This window comes from Myxocyprinus asiaticus, chromosome 6, assembly GCF_019703515.2.
Source record: "Myxocyprinus asiaticus isolate MX2 ecotype Aquarium Trade chromosome 6, UBuf_Myxa_2, whole genome shotgun sequence".
Lineage (NCBI taxonomy): Eukaryota > Metazoa > Chordata > Actinopteri > Cypriniformes > Catostomidae > Myxocyprinus > Myxocyprinus asiaticus.
Window position 1 is genome coordinate 44,087,244 of NC_059349.1, and position 19,000 is coordinate 44,106,243.

Here is a 19,000-nt window from a genome sequence, read left to right on the forward strand (position 1 = left end):
GAAAACTCTGGAGACTGGCCTTAAATACAAGAGGAACTAATCAAGGAACAGGGTACAGCTGGGCAGATGAGGACAGGAACACAAAACAGGATTGACAAAGCTTAAGGGAAACAGATGGGGAAGCAGGAGACAGCAGTGCAGGAAATGTGAGAACTGGGAAGGCCTGGGACATAAGGGAGAAACAGGTAGAGCAGGGAGGGACAGGGACAGCAGATTTTGAGAGAGAGTACCAGACTAGACAGAGGCCATGACAACCTTTGTAATGTTTGAAATTGATTGAAGTCAATTCTGCTTTCATTTTCTGTCCCCCCACCACCACCACCACAAGACCAAACATTCGCTTTGAGAGTGACAGTGATGATGTATTTACTGTCAAACAAACAAGGACATTGCCTCCAGCCCCAAAAAATGGACCGAACTTTGATATACAGTCTGCAATAAAGAAACAGGTTTGAAGGTCTAAACCTCACAAGCAGATGACAAGCCCAGAACCCAGATGGTCTGTGACAAATCCTGAGCCCAGACGGTCTGTGACAAATCCTGAGCCCAGACGGTCTGTGACGAATCCTGAGCCCAGACGCTCTGTGACGAGTCTTGAGGCCAGATGGTCTGTGACGAGTCCTGAGCCCAGATGGTCTGTGAGAAGTCCTGGACCTCAACGACAAGATGAAAGTCAAAGACAGTCAGGAACAACTACTTCAAGTGGTCTTGCTCGTAAGTGATTTATACAGTTTTTGTATTGTTTGTCTGTAAATGGCACACACATATATACCTCTCACATATACATTATGTATATATAATTTTTAATCTAGGACATCCTTGTTAAAGTATTTTAAAAAAAAAATATTTTTTATTTTTTTTATTTTAACAGATGGAAAGAGTCATCTTGTAATTTCTTTATATATGTTCAATGTCCTTATTTTTAGCTCTTCTGCATAGACTTCTTACAAATCAAGAAATGATGATGTATCAACTCAAAGTTATTCAGATGACCATGCAGAAAACAGGCGAACTTTCTCGTGGGCAGGATCCCCTCGAGAGAGATATACTGCCACTAAAAGATTCAACCTCCCTGCTGGCTCTGGAAAAATGTCTCAGGGAAGAGGCCGACCTCAAAAACAAAATGGTAATAACACATTGCCTTACCAACTTAAAAGGATGGGTTACCCAATTTGAAACATTTGTTAATATTTTCCCAGCCATTTAAGTGGTGTGTTGGACGTCAGTGATTCTATCCATTCACTGCTGGATGCTGGCTAGATGCTGCTTTTGCTTTCAGCCATTTAGCATTGGGGAGACAAGGTATTGACAAGGATTCTTGAAAAATAACAAGGTTTAACAGTACTTATACAGCATCACTGTCCAAAAAGAATTAATTTTATTTTGTATTTATATGTCAAGTCATATTGGGAAGACTCAAACTTCAACATGTTTTGACATTAAGGTATTGCAACAAAAGGGTAACCTATACGGTTTCCAACTTATAGGTCCTGTATATATTCTGCACAATTTAATATATGCAGCAAGGTTTGTGTTGGTGTCAACATTCCCACACCTGTTTAGTATTCAGCCAGTATCCCGATTGAAATAATGTTCTTTTTTTTCTTCCCATTTGTTGTTGTTTTATTTTGTTATTTTTTTTTTTTTTGGTTTCACTTTCATCACTCTCTTCAGCCAGCTGGTTTCCAAAATGACAGAAATGTTTTCTGCTATAGCACTGCCACTGTATCACCTTTTCGGTTGAATATCGCTGCTGCATGGTGATCCTACGGTAGATAACAGGTTAGCCATTTTGGAAGCCAGTATCCAGCAATGAGAACAGGGTAACATTACTACTGTCCTAAATGCCAACTGAGGGAAAAGTGAAATAATGTATTTTTTTTTTAAATTATTTTCTTTTTTTAATTTGGTTACTATGAGTAGTGTTAATAAAAGACATGTATCCATGGCTTTTAAATGATCTTTTTCAGATTACTTCAGTGAGAGTCATTGGAACAGTTGACATTAAGGATAGTGTTTGGCGAGTTATGAAGCACTGTTTTACCAACTCCCTTGCCAAACAGCTCAACTGGCATGGCATCAATGGCAAAACGGCTTTCCACAGACTGCATCTGAAAGATGTAATTACTGGTAAGTGTTACATTGCACTGTCATCAGTCTAACGAGTCCATTCTCCTTTTCTTGCATGTTTGACACACAGTACATATTGATGCTAGGTTTAACAAGCTCAAATTATTCTTGGTAAAAAAAAAAGAATAAAAAAAGAAAAAGAAAAAGTCAAGTAAACTGTCAAGCACTTGTACTACTCTGTCCTTGCAATGGTATCAAAATCAGCAGTTTCTTATTAAAAGATTTTTCCATTGGGAAAACGAACCCAAACACAGCTGTGCATCACCACACATCTGGGCTCTCATCCAGTGAGAAACTGAAGCAAAAGGCAATGGATATATCCTCCGTTAGCTGTTGCATGGTATCTTCTGCCTTTATCTCAACCCTTCTTGTTTGTGTCTGAGAGCTGTAATCCTTCTTTTTGTTTCAGGACTTGTTGCTGATATTGGCATATAATTGTTCAACTGAGGCCAGAAAACAATAATTTCTGCTTCCTCAAAAGCTTTCTTGTGTTTAACTAAAATTCATGCAGTTTCACAGGAGGCATTGGTCAAACACTGTGACACATTGGCAGATCTAAGAATGAACTTTTGTTGGGTTTTAAGCAAAGACGAGAGTTGCTCCTTTTTTCCCCCACACATGGCAGTTCCAGGGGGAATTTGTAGCTGGACCATAAAATCTGTGCTGCGCATGTTGACAAGCCTGTGTGGCATCAGCAAGGGCAGCTACAGTCCGATCTTCCTAGCAGGCATCAAACGTGTTGCTGTTGGGCATCTGGAAGCAAAGGGCATCCTTGTCCATGGCCAGAATGTTCTTAAAGTGCTTTCACCATTGGCACCGGCAAATCATGTGCAGGACACAGCACGCCATGCACTTGGCTGATGATTGGATCACCAGATTGGGTCCTAAGATTTTAAATGTTGTGTAATCCATCCATGGCTTTACAATGTTTTCTATTTTCAGGGACTGTCAGAAACAACAGGCTCACAGCAACAGCAACAGATCAAGAGGTAGAATCCTACATCAAAAGATGGCTTCAACTTGTGAGCGACTGAGATGGAGGGAGAAGAGAAAGAGAGGAATGAAGACAGACTCTTCAAGAAACCCATCAGTTACAATGTCTATTTTGCTGTATGTGTTTAATAATTTGTAATGTATAATTTATTATACTGGGTTACATATGTCAAAAGGAAACTGTTTGTTAATTAGGGGCAAATTTGTTTGTTTAGACATTTGGATGAACTGTCCCTTTAACTTACTGTCCCTTATGATGGTGGTGAAGTGCAAAACACACACACAAAAAAAAACTAATTGTTTAACCAAATTAACAAAACCAAAATACATTGGCAGCATTTGAGAAAACAAAATTACAAAACCTGAAACAACATACATTTTCAGGAAACAAAGTAACAAAAAACTAAACAAAATAAATTTTCCAGAAACAAATGCACAAGTCCCGAAACAAAGCAACATTTCTGGAAGCAAATGCACAAAACCCAAAACAGAAAGGTATAACGTAATTCTTTTTGTTATTAGTCAGCATTTATTTATTTTATTTAAACGATAACGTTACTTCCTGTGGCAAACCTCACACAAACAGGAGCTGGGATAAAAGCTACTGCAGAAGAGATCGAAATGGTGGCAGAGATTGAAATAATAAGGGAATATTAAGGGCAGTCATATGATGTTAAGTCATAGCGATAACAAATGCCCTTGTTCAAATTATTCCCTTATTATTTCAATCTCTGCCACCATAGCTTTGACCTCAATTCCTGTTCAAGGTTTGTGAGAGGCTTGTCACAGGAAGTGACATTATTGTTTTAAAAAAGGAAATTCTGACCAGTAACAAAAAAGAAGTATAGTCCCTACCTTTTTTTGTTTAGGGTTTTGTAAATTTGTTTTCTGAAACATTGTCATGTTTTTTTGTTTTCTTAATTTGGCTTCTAAATAGTGTTATGTGTTTTGCACTTCACCACCATTGCGCAATTGGTGTTCTGTTACAGAGTAATGCCAAGCTGTATTTTATTACATTTTAAAACGATAAATACTTTGTTGAAATTTGTCTCAAAATAAGAAAAAATCAAACATATTTAAACACAAAAGCTGTGAAAGAAAGAAGGCTCTTTCCTCAGTTGATAATTAGGTAGTTAGGGCAATAAGAAATAAACTTTAAATACTGTTCTTCTGTGACCATCCTCTCATGTGTGATTTGAATAGAGACGCTACTATTGTGTGCCATAATTTGCAATAATTTTCAGTTAAGACATAAAGCAATGTGAGACAAAGGAGAACAGTGTGATCCTGACAAACACCACAATCACCAGTCATGACTATAATCCAGCTGTTCTGTGTAATCTATTCTTATTATATTTGATATGAAAATGTTATTGCTTAATTCATATTCTAGCATTCATGGCGAGACCTTTGTTATCTTTGAACATCTAATGTGTCTACACACTAGAGAACACTCAGATGGAACGTTTGACATAGGGATGCATCAGGTCCATTTTGAGTGCGTGGAAACAGTTTGAAGTCAAGAGGGAATACAGCAAATATTATTTCCTAAAGCACAACACACACCCTATGAAATTCTCATTGTCATTGTCACTGGTCAATGGATGTCCACCATCAGCTTGGGTTAGGTGCAAGCTCCAGAAATTGGAGAAAGCCAAGTTTAAAATTGTTATGAAATTGTTTACGACAAATGTATTTTTAGCTAAAGCATTTTTTCCCCCACAAGAAACATCGCACAATTATATCAGAAAATATTCCAAAGCCTTGTGTGCTTACTCTCCTGTAGATTCACAGCATTCACTGATTCAGCATAAGCTCTAGTATTCATACTGCACACATAAGCAATGCAGTGCTGTAGCAGAAGCGTAAGGCAGCTTGTTTACAAACGGCCCCTAACATGCACAAAATGAAAACCACTTTAATACAATGACCAGGAAGAACCACATTTCTATCAATCTTCACTTTTAATAAACACTACTTTTTGCCAAAAGAACGAAGCTGCAATCAGTGGAAAAAGACAATATTTTTCTGTCAAGCGTTTTTGTAATTAAGCTAAAGCCTTTTCTGTTTTAAAAGCTCAACAAACCAGTGTCATGATCAAATGAGTCTGCCCGTGGAATCGAGTCTCTGCACCACAATATCCATTTCCACCATTTATTCTTCATTGTTCAGGTAATGTTATAAAGTATTTTAACATGTTTAAATACTGATTTGCAATTTGTTTTGAAAATAGTCCGGAACATACCTCCAGTATGGGTAAAAACGTCCCTTCATTAGGACATAACTCTAATTGCTGAATGTCCACTAGGTGGCAGTCTCTTACAAACACTAATTTCTCCATCCCTCTCAGTTTGTGAGAGTTCGAAGTTGCAGTAGATGATCCGGTAGAGGGCGCTCTCACACACTATGGAATTTTCCATGGCTGCCTGTTTGTGCCAAACTTGACGCAGCACATTCTAGACTCGAGCATTGATATTGATTATGTATTTTACTTTTTCTCTTGAAACTGGTTCTAAACATTATTATTTTGTTGTAGGGTGAACTGAATCACTGTTATAATTAAGTATACAAGTACACATGCCTTTCTTGAGAAGTCTTCCCAAGTTGTATATGTTCATTTGAGCATTCCTCTGACCTTCTCTGGAATATTCATAAACCTCGCTGACCACAGGAATAGTATCCTACCTGAAAATGCTAATTAAAGAACTACAGTAAAGTTGCTTTGACCTTTTATAAAAGCCTTTCCAGCATAAGTGAGAAGGCTCAGAGGAACCCTCTTACACTATAAAGTTTTCATTAGGCTACTATGATACATTTCAGACTGTTAACTGCTGCTGCTTGTCGTTTTAATCCATATTTTCTGAAAAACAGGTTTTATTATTTATTATTATTATATTGTTTAATTACATTAAACAATCAAATCTAAATGCATATTAGGTCATTTGTGATCAGTCATTCACCAAAAAACCTTCATTGGAGGGTTCTAGTTATGAGAGAGTCAATTAAGAAGTATGAGTATGTAAGAAAGAGACAAAGAAATAAATATAGTGTTGAAAGTATTTATTTGCTGTATTTTTGAGAATGTCTTGCAGAACACAAAATTCTAAGACAAAACAAATGTTTCAAGGTCACACTGGCAGAATGAGGATGTTTGAAAATATACTTTTACATTCAAGTGTAGACTTGAGTGTGAGTGTGTGTGTTGTTAGTTCCCTTACGACTCAGTACACTTGACATTGGGCTCTAACACATACGGGGAGTGTCCTTCCACACGACCTGGTTGAAACCTCTCTTCAATAATGGCAATATTCTTATATTGGCTATGGTGTTTGAGCCCCGCCTTTTTAGGCGTGAAGCTGTCCGCTATAAAAGCAGGTGCGCAAACACCATTCCTCCGAGTTTCCTTCCTTCAAGACAGTATTTCATCTCTTGTCAAAAAGCTCTCTACTGTTTCGCTGTCGACTACACGAGTCAGCAGGCGGGATCTTCACGGCAACGAGAAGACTCTCCGCTCCCCTGCAGTGCTCCGGCGAACATCACTCTATCTCGCCACTTGACGCTTCGCTGGTGAATGGGCCACTTCAGCATCCTGATTCCCTGCAGTGCTTTGGCAGGAGTTGTGTATCTTTATAAAGCAATTGTATATTTTGTGTGTATATACTGTAAATAAACTCCCTTCCCGACTGGGTTTGTGAAGGGGTTAATTCATACTATATGACTATAGTTCATATATTCATTCTGAGTGCTCTCCTCCTGGCCCAACATGAGGGTCACTCACTTGCAGCATATTCATGTCGGTCACCATCCCACGGGTCTGTGGCGTTATGTTTCCTCTCTGGAAGGTTATGTCATGTAGTGCGGCGTGATGGGATTCTGTTCCCCATATGGATTAGCACGCAATGTCAAGTATACTGAGTCGTAAGGGAACGTCTCGGTTACACCTCGATTCCCTGAGATGAAGGGAATGAGACATTGCGAACACTGGCTGCACTACAAGACTCAGTGTTCTTTTGAGGTGCGAGCGATGCACTCCTTGTCCCTCAGTCAGACAATTCTGAGGAATGGTGTTTTGCGTACCTGCTTTTATAGCGAACAGTTTCGCGCCTAAAAAGGCGGGGCTCAAACACCATAGCCAATATTAGAATACTGGCGTTATAATAGAGAGGTTTCAACTGGGTTGTGTGGAAGGACACTCCCCATATGTGTTAGCACACAATGTCTCGTTCCCTTCGTCTCAGGGGACCGAGGTTAAGTATGTAACCAAGACGTTTCTTGCCACAAGAGACTGAAACACTGTGTGTGTGTGTGTGTGTGTGTGAATAAGAGAGGTCTACACTGCATGCATGTGTTTGAGTAATTTTGTAATTAAAAGACATCTGCAACATTCATTGCTACAGCCCAAAGACACAAAGAAAAACAAACAATAGTGCTTCTCATATTGCAGGTTTCATCATAAATTGTAGGCAGATTATGTACATATATAAAAAATATTTTATTAAATATAAATGTCAGAGCTCTGTACAGTGTTAAAGATGAGAAGGAGATATAATCTGTATTTATATTAACATCAATCTGAAGAGTCTAATTGAGAGATTAATTAAAACCATCTACTATTTAAATATTAAACAATATTCAATTTCTGTTTTCTGCCCAGACTGCATAAAATATTTAATAAAAACACAGAAACGCAATTGGCTGTAAGTGAAGATGAGGTCATGACTAGCATAGTTTGAAGAACAGAAGACACACACAAACACACACCAACATCCCAATAGTTGAAATAAGAGAAACTCAGTTCAGAGTTAATGCCACCTGTCTGATTCAGAGAATGTGCACTCTATAACCCACAAATGCCTCTTTGCTTTAAAATAATGATAAACAATGAAAGAAAAATGTAGTAAAGAGAATTGAAAAAATATTCAATCTTACATCAAAAGCAATATTTCTCAATTTCACTGAAGTAACTATTCTTCATAACAGTGTTACACAGTTTTTGTGTGTGGAAATTCTAGGTTATTGACAAAGATGTGCTGGTGTTTTATACGGTGAGATATATATATAATTAAGGGTGTTATGAGCAGTCATAAGCATAATGTCAGCATTATGTAATCTGCCGTACTGCTCAGAGCCACACTTTTCTTTTTTTGTTTCATCCTGGTAAAGTTCAGGTCAGTATTCAATTATTGTTACATTCATCCATTATGACTGCTAATTAACATCTTAAAACACAAGTTCAATTTATCCATTGCACACTCAAACAAATTGACAAAACATCCATAGAAAAAAAAATGCTATGTGGAGACAACTTGAAAAATAACACTTATTAATAAACTTTTCTTTCATTTCAACCATTTAAAAAATGAAAAACACCAATTCATTTATCCACACATTTCAATGAGGAGTTCCAGTTTCTTTGAAACACAGAAAACAGCAATAATATACTCCTTTATCCATCTTTACATGAATGTGTGTATGTGACAGAAAGAGACAGGATAAGGCCTGTTTCACATCAGCGAATTAGCAGCGATTGTGTTGTGCTTTCACACATTTACATTTACTCATTTAGCAGACACTTTTATCCGAAGTGAATTACATGAGGAACGTAAGTAATTCGTCATACAAAAGCAAACAATATCCACAGTGCCACACTGCCAAGTCACTGACATGCTGCGTAAGATAGCTTCGGCTCTAAACAGAAAATTAAGTGATTTTTGGGTTACTAAATTGAGAATTACTTTTAATAACTACCATAAATTAAAAAATGATTATCAGGAGTAGGCGTGTGGAACTTGCATCAAGCCCAACAGATGTCTTATTTCAAATAATGGGTGAGCAGTATTTTCTGTTGCTTCATACAAGTCAATATTGTAAAAGATTGTGTTGATAAATAGGTTTACAGTGCTGAAATAAATACCCCAAAATAAATACATGCTACTTTTGCATGCTGTGTGAAACAGGCCTAAGAAGCAGGCAGCAGTAGACCTCAGCATCCTCAAAGCAACGGTAGCAACTACTTACAGCAATATTTGGCCAAACAAATTAACAAAAAACATAAAATCCAGGCAAAGAAGAAGACAAAAGTAGTCTGTAAATCAGTCAGAGTCAGCAGTGTTTGTGAGTGTGTTATTCTGGCTTGTGGCAGTAGATGTCTTTGAGAGCTTTGAGTTCCTCTATGAGAGTCTTGTTCTGGTTTTCCAGCACAGCAACACGATTCTCCAAACACTTCACATATTCTTTCTTCTTTCTGCGACACTCACGCGCCGCCTCTCTACAACATATAAATAAAAGGACAAACACAAACATACCCATTAGTAAATAGGTCTAAGCACACACTTGCATTAAGATTCCCAAACTTTTTAACCAATTAATTATCATGACCTTTCCTGTCATTTTTTTTACCCTTGTGTTCATTAATCCTAACACCGTTTGTGTTCCCGGTCAAAAATGACCGGCCCACTAAGATTGTTAATAAATCTCTCATATTGCATATATTATCCCAAGATATTGCATTAGATCTTTTTGTCAACTTCTTTTCTAGGAATTATGACAGGTTTTGTACTTCCTTTTTGAACATGTTTAAAATTTATTGATAGAAGGATTAATTGAACTGTGCTTATGTGGGGGGCACTCCCTGCAGAAAAAAAAATACTATAAAAAATTATCATGTATTAAATTAATAACCACTAGCTTTATCTAATCAAAATAGGTGTCATTTTAAAGCTTAGAATCTGGACTTTACAATGCATACAGCTGACCCTACCAATTCGTAAATACTGCTTTTTAATTTTCTGACAAATTAAAACTCTTCTCATAATATGAAAATTTGTTATCACAACAATAATATTCAGAGTTGGTAAAAACATACAAAACATGAGATAGCCATGTGTTATATATCATTGGAAAGGTCTCAATTAGTAAAATGCAATGAGAAAATTTGCTTCACTCAGAGGCCAAACTGCAGTGAGTATTATTGTATGAAATTCCCACAGACACACATAAATATAATAAACAGGAGTGTCTTTTTGTCACATTTTTCCTTATTACTTCCTAAAACACACATATAATATAGACATGACATATCGTAACTTACAACAGACTATTCCGATTCAAACAAGCCCAAACACAACATAATATGATAAGAAGATCTTGAAATATTCCTTAATGAGTGTACATGGAAAGACGATGCACAAAAGGGCACTCAACACATGTTGTGTGTGTGTGTGTGCACACATGTCCGAGGACTTTGTGTGTGCAGACACACATCCACATATGTGCTCATGTAAAGGATTTGGGATGCTCCTGAACACTAAATATTTCTCTATTTTGTAGTCTTATCCATTCATTTCCAATGGCCGGTCATTTTTGACCGGGAACACAGCAGGTGTAACAAAGGTGTACAGGTGTATGTCAAGTCATTTTATTCCAAATGGATTAAGTAAAATAATAAAGTCTTAAAAAAAAGGTTGTCTGGGTCAAAAAGACTGGAGCACAACATAAGGATTAAATCATTCAAACTACGATTTGTTAAATTATTTATTTAAATCTTATTATTTGTTTAATTTTTTGTATTTAATTAATCATTCAGACTGATTTGTGAACTGATTCATTGAAAATTTTTAATAAAAAAGACTCAAGAACAATCTGCACACAAATCAGACATCACTATAGCTTGCGAGCAAATTTTACTCCACACAAGGGCAATATCAGGTGTGTGTCAGGTACCTGTTCTTCATCAGGCGGACTTCCCTCTTGCGTGTGACCTCCTCTGCATTCTGCTGCGGGCTGTGCATTGCACCCGGTGACGCTGCCATAACTACGCCTGGCGGTAGCCCTGACGACGGGGAGCGGATCTGATATGCTGGCATGTCTCCTGTGGCAGCTACATGCACAAATACACAAAAATGTAAATGTTATTCGACAGATAATTCATAATTAGGGAACATTAAATATTTTATTTTATTTTGGTTTGATCTGTAACCATGTGTCTAAAACTCACAAATGAACAGTCACGGAGGAAAAGATTTTAGGAGTGTGAGGCATACATTAAAAAAAAAAAAAAAGTTTTACTGGTTCATTTGAACACAATGCTTAATATGGACATGTAAATTGGCAATAAACAAAACTAGTCTCATGACAATCCGTAATATTAGCACGAGATGGCAAAATCGTATTTTACAAGTTGGGTAAAAATAAACAACCAATGAATATTTTTATTACAGTTTTACCAAATTTTAACCCCTTAACTCAAACCTAACCATAAAGTAAAAAAAAAAAAACCTAAACCTAACCGTGATTTATAAAAGATAAATAACATCAATAACATCAAATAATAAGTCAACTTCAGGTTTTGGTATGATACGAAGGAAGCGTATTACAGGTTATTGATATGCATCAGTAATTTGTATCACATAAAAAAATATGGAATAAATGAAGTTTCCTTTTCTAAAAAAGTGTTGGATAGGAGGATAAATAAAATCTGATGCATTTTATTAGAAATTCTGTTTGTTGATTGGTCCCTATGGGAATAAGTTGTACTTTTAAGTTAAGTCGCATGATATCTTACAATTTCACCATCTCGTACAAATTGTCATAAATTGTCATGAGACTATGTTGAACAAGCTCAAGTTAAAAGGATAGTTCACCCAAAAATGAAAATTCTCTCATAATTTATTCACCCTCATGCCATCCCAGATGTGTATGACTATCTTTCTTCTGCTGAACACAAACAAAGGTTTTTAGCAGAGTATCTCCTCTTTGTTGGTCCATACAATGCAAGTGAATGGTGACCAGAACTCTTAAGGTCCAAAAAGCATATAAAGGCAGCATAAAAGTAATCCATACGACACCAGTGGTTAAATCCATATCTTCAGAAGCAAAATGATAAGTGTGGGTGAGAAACAGGTTCATATTTAAGTCCTTTTTTACTATACATCTCCACTTTCATTTCCACATTGTCTTTTCTTTTTGGCAATTCACCTTCTTCTTGTAAATCGCCACCTACTGGGCAGGGAGGAGATTTATAGTAAAAAACTTTCGCGGTTTCTCACCCACACCTATCGCTTCTGAAGATATGGATTTTACCACTGGAGTCATATGGATTAGTTTTAAGCTGTCTTTATGTGCTTTTTGGACCTTCAAAGTTCTGGCCACCATTCACTTGCATTAGATATTCTTCTAAAGATCTTTGTTTGTGTTCAGCAGAAGAAAGAAAGTTATACACATCTTGGATGACATGAGGGTGAGTTAACGATGAGAGAATTTTTGTATTTGGGTGAACTATCCCTTCAAGACACAACTTATTTTATGGCCTCAGAAGGCTTCTGTATATTTGGGAACAATCATAATTTTTGTAATTCTGTTTGGTGCCGCAACTGGAACAGAAATTACATTTAATCTGACCAATAAAGAGGAATGGAACACTAGAGTGAACCAATCAGCTGTGACCTCTACTTGTAACCAGGCTTAAAAGTGCAGGTCCAACTGGACTAATTAGTTTATGTGATGAATCCAAAACAATGAGCAGTTACATAAAAGATCGCACACACAGAGACCTAAACACAACCAATTTTGTTATAAAGAGATTAAAATATTGTTAGCAATATTTAAAAAATACTTCATATGAAATAAAATTAAGTATAACACAAGGTCACTGTTACAGTACAGTTTTATTACAGCTACAAGACACTGTTCCCAAACAGCAGTAAATCAGAAATATATGACCTTTAAACAAACTGGATGTTTGTGTTTGTCTGTTATCAGACTATGTGACAAAATGCTGACGTCACTGCGTGCGTCGTTGCCCAAACCCCCACCCGATTCCCTCTCTCTCTGTCAGCTTCGGCCCGCTTCCAGGAAACAGACTGACGTCAACAGAAAACCCCTCCCTCCCCTCTCATTCTCTCTCTGCTTTTGTCCCTTTAACTAATTCATGTGTGTGAAAAGGCATGCAGAATTTGCAGCCTAATTTCGTAAACAGAAGCAATGTTTCAATGAAAAGTGTGTGTGTTTGTGACTGAGGGAAAAGTTTTAACCATATAAAAGGACAGACCAAAAAGTGGCAAAAAGTATGTATCATTATTTTTTTTCTCTCTGTACATGCACAGTCTCAAAGTGTGCAATAAGTTATGTACATGATGTCAATTCTAACATCTCTCTTCCTTTTTGTCCTAATCAAATGTAATATTCACTATATTCTATTTTTACTATTTTTTAATATTATATTCAATTAAAAATCAATAAATACCTTTTTCATCTTTAAATGCAACTCACTTAAATGACAAAATACATTATATATATATACAGTACTGTGCAAAAGTCTTAGGCACATAAGATGTTTCACAAAAGCATTGGTCTTAAGATGGTTATTTATATCTTCAGCTTTAGTGTGTCAGTAGGAAATATAAATGTTAGACTCCCAAACATTACTTTTGCAAATAGAAAAGATTAGAATAGAAGAACATGTCATGGTCCCCACAAAGCCCCCCCACTGAACATCGTGTCAGTCTAAGATTACATAAAGAGACAGAAGCAATTGAGACAGCCTAAATAGATAGAAGAACTGTGGCAAATTCTCCAAGAGGCTTGGAACATCCTATCTGCCAACAACCAAGAAAAACTGTGTCCAGGTGTACCTAGGAGAATTGGTGCTGTTTTAAAGGCAAAGGTGGTCACACCAAATATTGATTTAGCTTTTTTATGTTTACTGGACTTTGTTTGACATTAAGTGATACATGAAAACAATTTATTTCATTATTTTTGAAGACATCCTCACTATGCAACATTTTTCACAAGTGCCTAAAACTTTTACACAGTACTGTAAATACATACATTATATATATAAATATATATATACACACACACAAACACACACACATGTACCCTAACCCTACCCATAAAAGACTACCCTATCCCTCCCTAACCCTACCCAGAAAATGTTTTATTTATTTTTTTTAACAAATTTAAACAACATTTTTTGCTTTATTTATGAATCAAATATGACCATGGACAGAAACAAGTACATTAATCTAACATCAGTGCCACACTAACTTTCCTGCATAAAATACACACACACAAACACACACTCTCCCTCACCTGACTCCGTCTCTTCCCCAGTCACTGCCATCTCTATGCTGTAGTACTCCAGTTGTGATTTTTTTTAAGCCCTATCTTCTGTATTTCCTCTTTATCCTGAAAGCTCTCTCTTTTCCTTCCAAATAGTTCACTGACTGCTTCTCCCTCAGTCCTCAGTGCAGTTTCTCTCTCTCACACACTCTTTCTGACTCTTAGTTTGTGTTGTGACACTTTTGCCTGAAAGCGTCCCTCCCTCACTCTCTCTCTTCTCTCTCAGCCAGATTACTATTAAGGGCATTGACATCACTATGACATCACTGCAGACTCACAGGGAAATAACACGCTGTCTTTGGAGAATGCCCTCCCCACACCCATGTGTATGTGTGTTAGTGAAAGAATACACAAGCTTGTAATAAAAAATGAAGGAGAACAAAAGATGTTAGGCAGACTGTTGGCCTCAGTCACCATTCATTTTCACTGCACTTTTTTTCTCCATGAATGGTGAATGATGCCAACATTCTGCCTAACATCTCCTTTTGTGTTTTACAGAAGAAAGTCATACATGGGTGAGTAAATTATGACAAAATTGTTATTATTGGGCAAGCTATCCCTTTGATTTAAAAATTGTGACTTCAACTTTTAAGTTTATTCCAGAAGAGGAGAAAAGGGGGGGAGGGGGGGGGGGTAGAAGTTGTTGAGTTTGATGTATTTTTAAATCATGATGACACAGAAGTATTTCAGGACAAACAAAAGGATACTGTGCTTATTTAATCTCATAGCACTTCACAGGCATCTTGAATTGCCATGTGCAACCACAAACATACACTAGTCATCTTATCACACTGATTACATGGATATGTGGATGATAAGTTCAAATAGAACTCAAACATGTATTATGTCTGTGGTAACAGGTGTCAAATAATATGAAGCATTTCAATCTATTTTCAATTATAAGAACTTCTGATCTGGGATGTTTATTCCACAGTCCTCATTTTACAATTTTACTAAATACATCTTTAAACATGGTGCATATAAAAAAACTCTTCATTTGTAGTTTTATAATTACTGAGTCCAGCCAAACACACACATACACATTCACAGACAACTTAAAGATTAGACTTTTCTAGAAACAATAGCTTTAGTATGAAATGTGTACTTTAAAGTTCACAGTTGTATATATATCCATATTTGTAACCATTATTTGTGCAAATAGAGAACATTTCCAACCTTAGTTTGTCAAGTCTGTCAACGTCATCACAACAGATTTAACCAGTTTTTGCTCTGTTCTTACAAACATTTGCTGCTAAGATTGACACTTTAGTAACAAAAAACAAAAAAACAAGTCCAACAAGTTTCCCACAATGCAACCTGGGTTTAGTTTGCCTCCATGATCAGGGCCTTGTATAAGCAAACATACAGCAGTTCATGCAGACACATTGTTAATTTCTTTAGCGTTTTTATGTTTGCTGTAACAAAGGAAATTACAACTTGTATAACACATGAAAAAAAAAAACCTTTATCTATTTTTGTATTACTGATTTTAGAAACAATAGAAGAGGAATGATATAGTTGAGATTAAATCATCTTATTACAAGTGTACAGGAAAATTGATTTTCTATTAGCTGTATGGCATGTTTTGTATAGTTTTGTATGGCATTTTTTGTATAGTTTTGCCCCAGCAGTGTACAATGGGGTCCAAAAGTATGAGACCACTAGTGAAAATGCTTCTATTTAGAATTTTTCTAAATAATGTTTTCATTACAAATTAAAAGATGAGCATATTTGAGTGAAAATTTGAAATGAAAAAATGACATGAATTTCAGAAATTATTAATAATTGTATTTATTTATGTCCCCCTTTTTCCATAATGACAGCATGCACTGGAGCGAGCATGGACTTTACAAGTTTGTACAAAATCTGATGATCCATGTTATGCTAGCATGATTTGAGAATGCTCCAAAGAGCATCTTGTGTGATTAAAAGGAAGCAAGGAAATCTGACCTTTTGTGCAAAAAGGTTTTTATTTTAATAAGCGACCTAGAAATAAACACTTCTTTATTTTATATCATAATGCTTCTTTAGTTTTACATTTTTCAAAATCTTAAACCATTCTGTTTATTTCCAGGTTTAAATTAGAATTTGAATCCCAGATTATCAATGCAGTCTCAGACTTTTAAACCCCACTCTTGTGTGCATGTGTTGGTGTGTGTGATTATGAGATACAGACAGTGTTCTGGCGTCTTACCCTGAACGAGCACCTGTCCAGCAGACAGCAGTAGCTGTTGTCCAGGGTCTCTGGGCTGGGACCCATACTGCAGAATAGTTGCCCCAGGCTGCGGTCTGGCAGGGCTTGGAAGAGTCAGAGCCTGAACCCCCTGCAAGGCCTCTCCTCCAGGCCCTGCCAGCTGTATCGCTCCACCATGAGTGATTGCAACTGTGCAGATACAAAAAAATAAAGAGTTTAGGAGTCGGACTGTTTGTCTTTTTTTTTTATCCCCTTTTCTCCCAATTTGGAATGCCCAATTCCCACTACTTAGTAGGTCCTTGTGGTGGCGTGGTTACTCACCTCAATCCGGGTGGCGGAGGACAAGTCTCAGTTGCCTCCACCTCTGAAACAGTCAATCCACGCATCTTATCACATGGCTTGTTGTGCATGACACCGCGGAGACTCACAGCATGTGGAGGCTCATGCTACTCTCCACAATCCACACACAACTTACCACGTCCCCCATTGAGAGCAAGGACCACTTAATTTCAACCACAAGGTGGTTACCCCATGTGACTCTACCTTCCCTAGCAACCGGGCCAATTTGGTTGCTTAGGAGACCTGGCTGGAGTCCACTCAGCACACCCTGGATTCAAACTCGTGACTCCAGGGTTGGTAGTCAGCGTCAATACTCACTGAGCTACCCAGGCCCCGACTGGACTGTTTATCTTGAATATGTTAATGTTAGTGCTGCTAAACCACCAGGATTAAAAAATAAATTCAACAATGATGTTCAACAATACCGTCATTTTGAGAGAAATTACTAGAGGTCAAATAGTTTTTTATTCACCAAAACGTTATTTTTTATGTTATATTTGGATTTTCGTTGCGCAATAAACTGAATCTGGGAATTTTAGAGTCTTTTCTTGCCTCAGCAAGGAGAGACTAAGACATTATAATTCTGCCTGCTGAATGAAGAGAGAATAGTTAATGAGTAATAAATTGAGACATACTGTATTGCCCTGCACTTGTCTGGTAAATTGAAGATGGTGCTGTCACCATAGCAACACTGGAGGTGGTTGGGGCTTCCTCCTCCACTTTGTCCTCTTCCTCAATCTTTGGCACAGCAGGTACATCTGATGACAACTCGTTAAGAATTTTCCTTAACATACACAAATAAAAAAATGTAAAAATTATTTTTTTTTTAAACAAGCAAAGCTAGCAAAAGTCTTACAGTAAATACTAAGCCTATAAGTAAATATCGTCAATGTTTGACTTGGTCATCAGGACAGAGGTTTACAAAAATGCAATTTTACACTTAAGCTTAAAGGGACAGTTCACCAAAAATTAAAAAAATTCTCTCATTATTTACTCATCTTCATGCTATTCCATATGTGTATGTCTTTCTTTCTTTCTTCTGCAGAACACAAATTAAAATTTTTTGGAAGGATATCTCAGCTCTGTAGATCCAAACAATGCAAGTGAATGGTGATCAAAACTTTGAAGGTTTAAAAAGTACATAAAGGCACCATAAAAGTAATCCATACGATTCCAGTGGTTAAATCCATATCTTCAGAAGCGATATGATAGATGTGGGTGGGAAACAGATCAATACTGAAGTCCTTTTTTTACTATAAATTCCACTTTCACATTCTTTTTTTGTTTTTGGTGACTTGCATTCTTCCTGCATATCGCCACCTACTGGGCAAGGAGGAGAATTTATAGTAATAAAGACTTAAATAGTGATCTTTTTCTCACCCACACCTTTCATATCACTTCAGAAGACTTGGATTAAACCACTGGTCTTATGGATTACTTTTATGCTACTTTTATGTCCTTTTTGGAGCTTAAAAGTTCTAGCCACATTAACTTGCATCTAACAGACCAACAGAGCTGAGATATTCTTCTAAAAACCTTAATTTGTGTTCAGCAGAAGAAAGAAAGTCATACACATCTGGGTTGGCATGAGGGTGAGTAAATGATGAGGAAATTTTCATTTTTGGGTATACTATCACTTTAAGAGGTAACAGATATTTTTGATTGGTTACTCAACATTGAGCTGACCTATAAGAAGGTCGTCTGGACAGAATCTCCCTCCTCTTCTGAGGATCTGATGGTGTTGTACCCGAGCCACCAGTAGCAGCTACCTGAAAACATCCACACATATCCAAATAAATAATGGCATTCAAGCCTTTTAAAAAAAGTACTGTAAACAAAAGAAACATTTAATGAATTTTACATTACATTATATATCAATGTGTCAAGTGGTCATGAGTCTTATATCTTCTCCTGAGTAGATTTGATTTGTCTGACGTAAGTTGTGTGTGTGTGTGTGTGTGTGTGTGTGTGTGTGTGTGTGTGTGTGTGAGTATGCATGCAAGAAGATCAGATGCATAACTGACTCTCACACAACTCAAATCTCATTACTGCTACATACTGCTATTCTCACTCTGCATGTTACTATGTCAGTCTGCATCTTCTTCTTCATCCCATTAATCCCAGGATGAGTAAACATGCCCTGTGATTGGTTGCTGCTCTAACTGTCCATGATGTGATTGGTTAATCTCCAGGTCAAGGAACATGTGAATGAATAACTGGATT

The 19,000-nt window shown here is 36.8% G+C and overlaps 2 protein-coding genes across 8 annotated transcripts in view; one reads left to right on the forward strand and one right to left on the reverse strand.

Moving 5' to 3' along the window:
- Positions 1–476: 476 nt before the first annotated feature.
- LOC127442740 (uncharacterized) lies at positions 477–3,164 on the forward strand. Its single transcript, XM_051700917.1, has 4 exons — positions 477–714; positions 927–1,126; positions 1,971–2,130; positions 3,073–3,164. Exons 1-4 carry the CDS (start codon positions 477–479, stop codon positions 3,162–3,164), a joined length of 690 nt encoding a protein of 229 aa, XP_051556877.1.
- Positions 3,165–7,467: 4,303 nt separating this feature from the next.
- Positions 7,468–19,000, reverse strand: part of LOC127443129 (cAMP-responsive element modulator-like) — a 16,356-nt gene continuing 4,823 nt past the window's right edge. For 6 of the 7 annotated variants that reach the window (XM_051701660.1, XM_051701657.1, XM_051701659.1 and 3 more), the window contains 5 exons: positions 18,464–18,546; positions 17,413–17,561; positions 16,439–16,627; positions 10,846–11,002; positions 7,468–9,391 (listed from right to left, as the gene is read on the reverse strand). In XM_051701660.1, the coding sequence (XP_051557620.1) occupies positions 9,247–9,391; positions 10,846–11,002; positions 16,439–16,627; positions 17,413–17,561; positions 18,464–18,546 (723 nt within the window). In that variant the 3' untranslated portion in view covers positions 7,468–9,246. Of the gene's footprint in view, positions 9,392–10,845; positions 11,003–14,214; positions 14,467–16,438; positions 16,628–17,412; positions 17,562–18,463; positions 18,547–19,000 lie in introns of those variants that run through there. The other variant, XM_051701664.1, reaches the window with a different exon arrangement.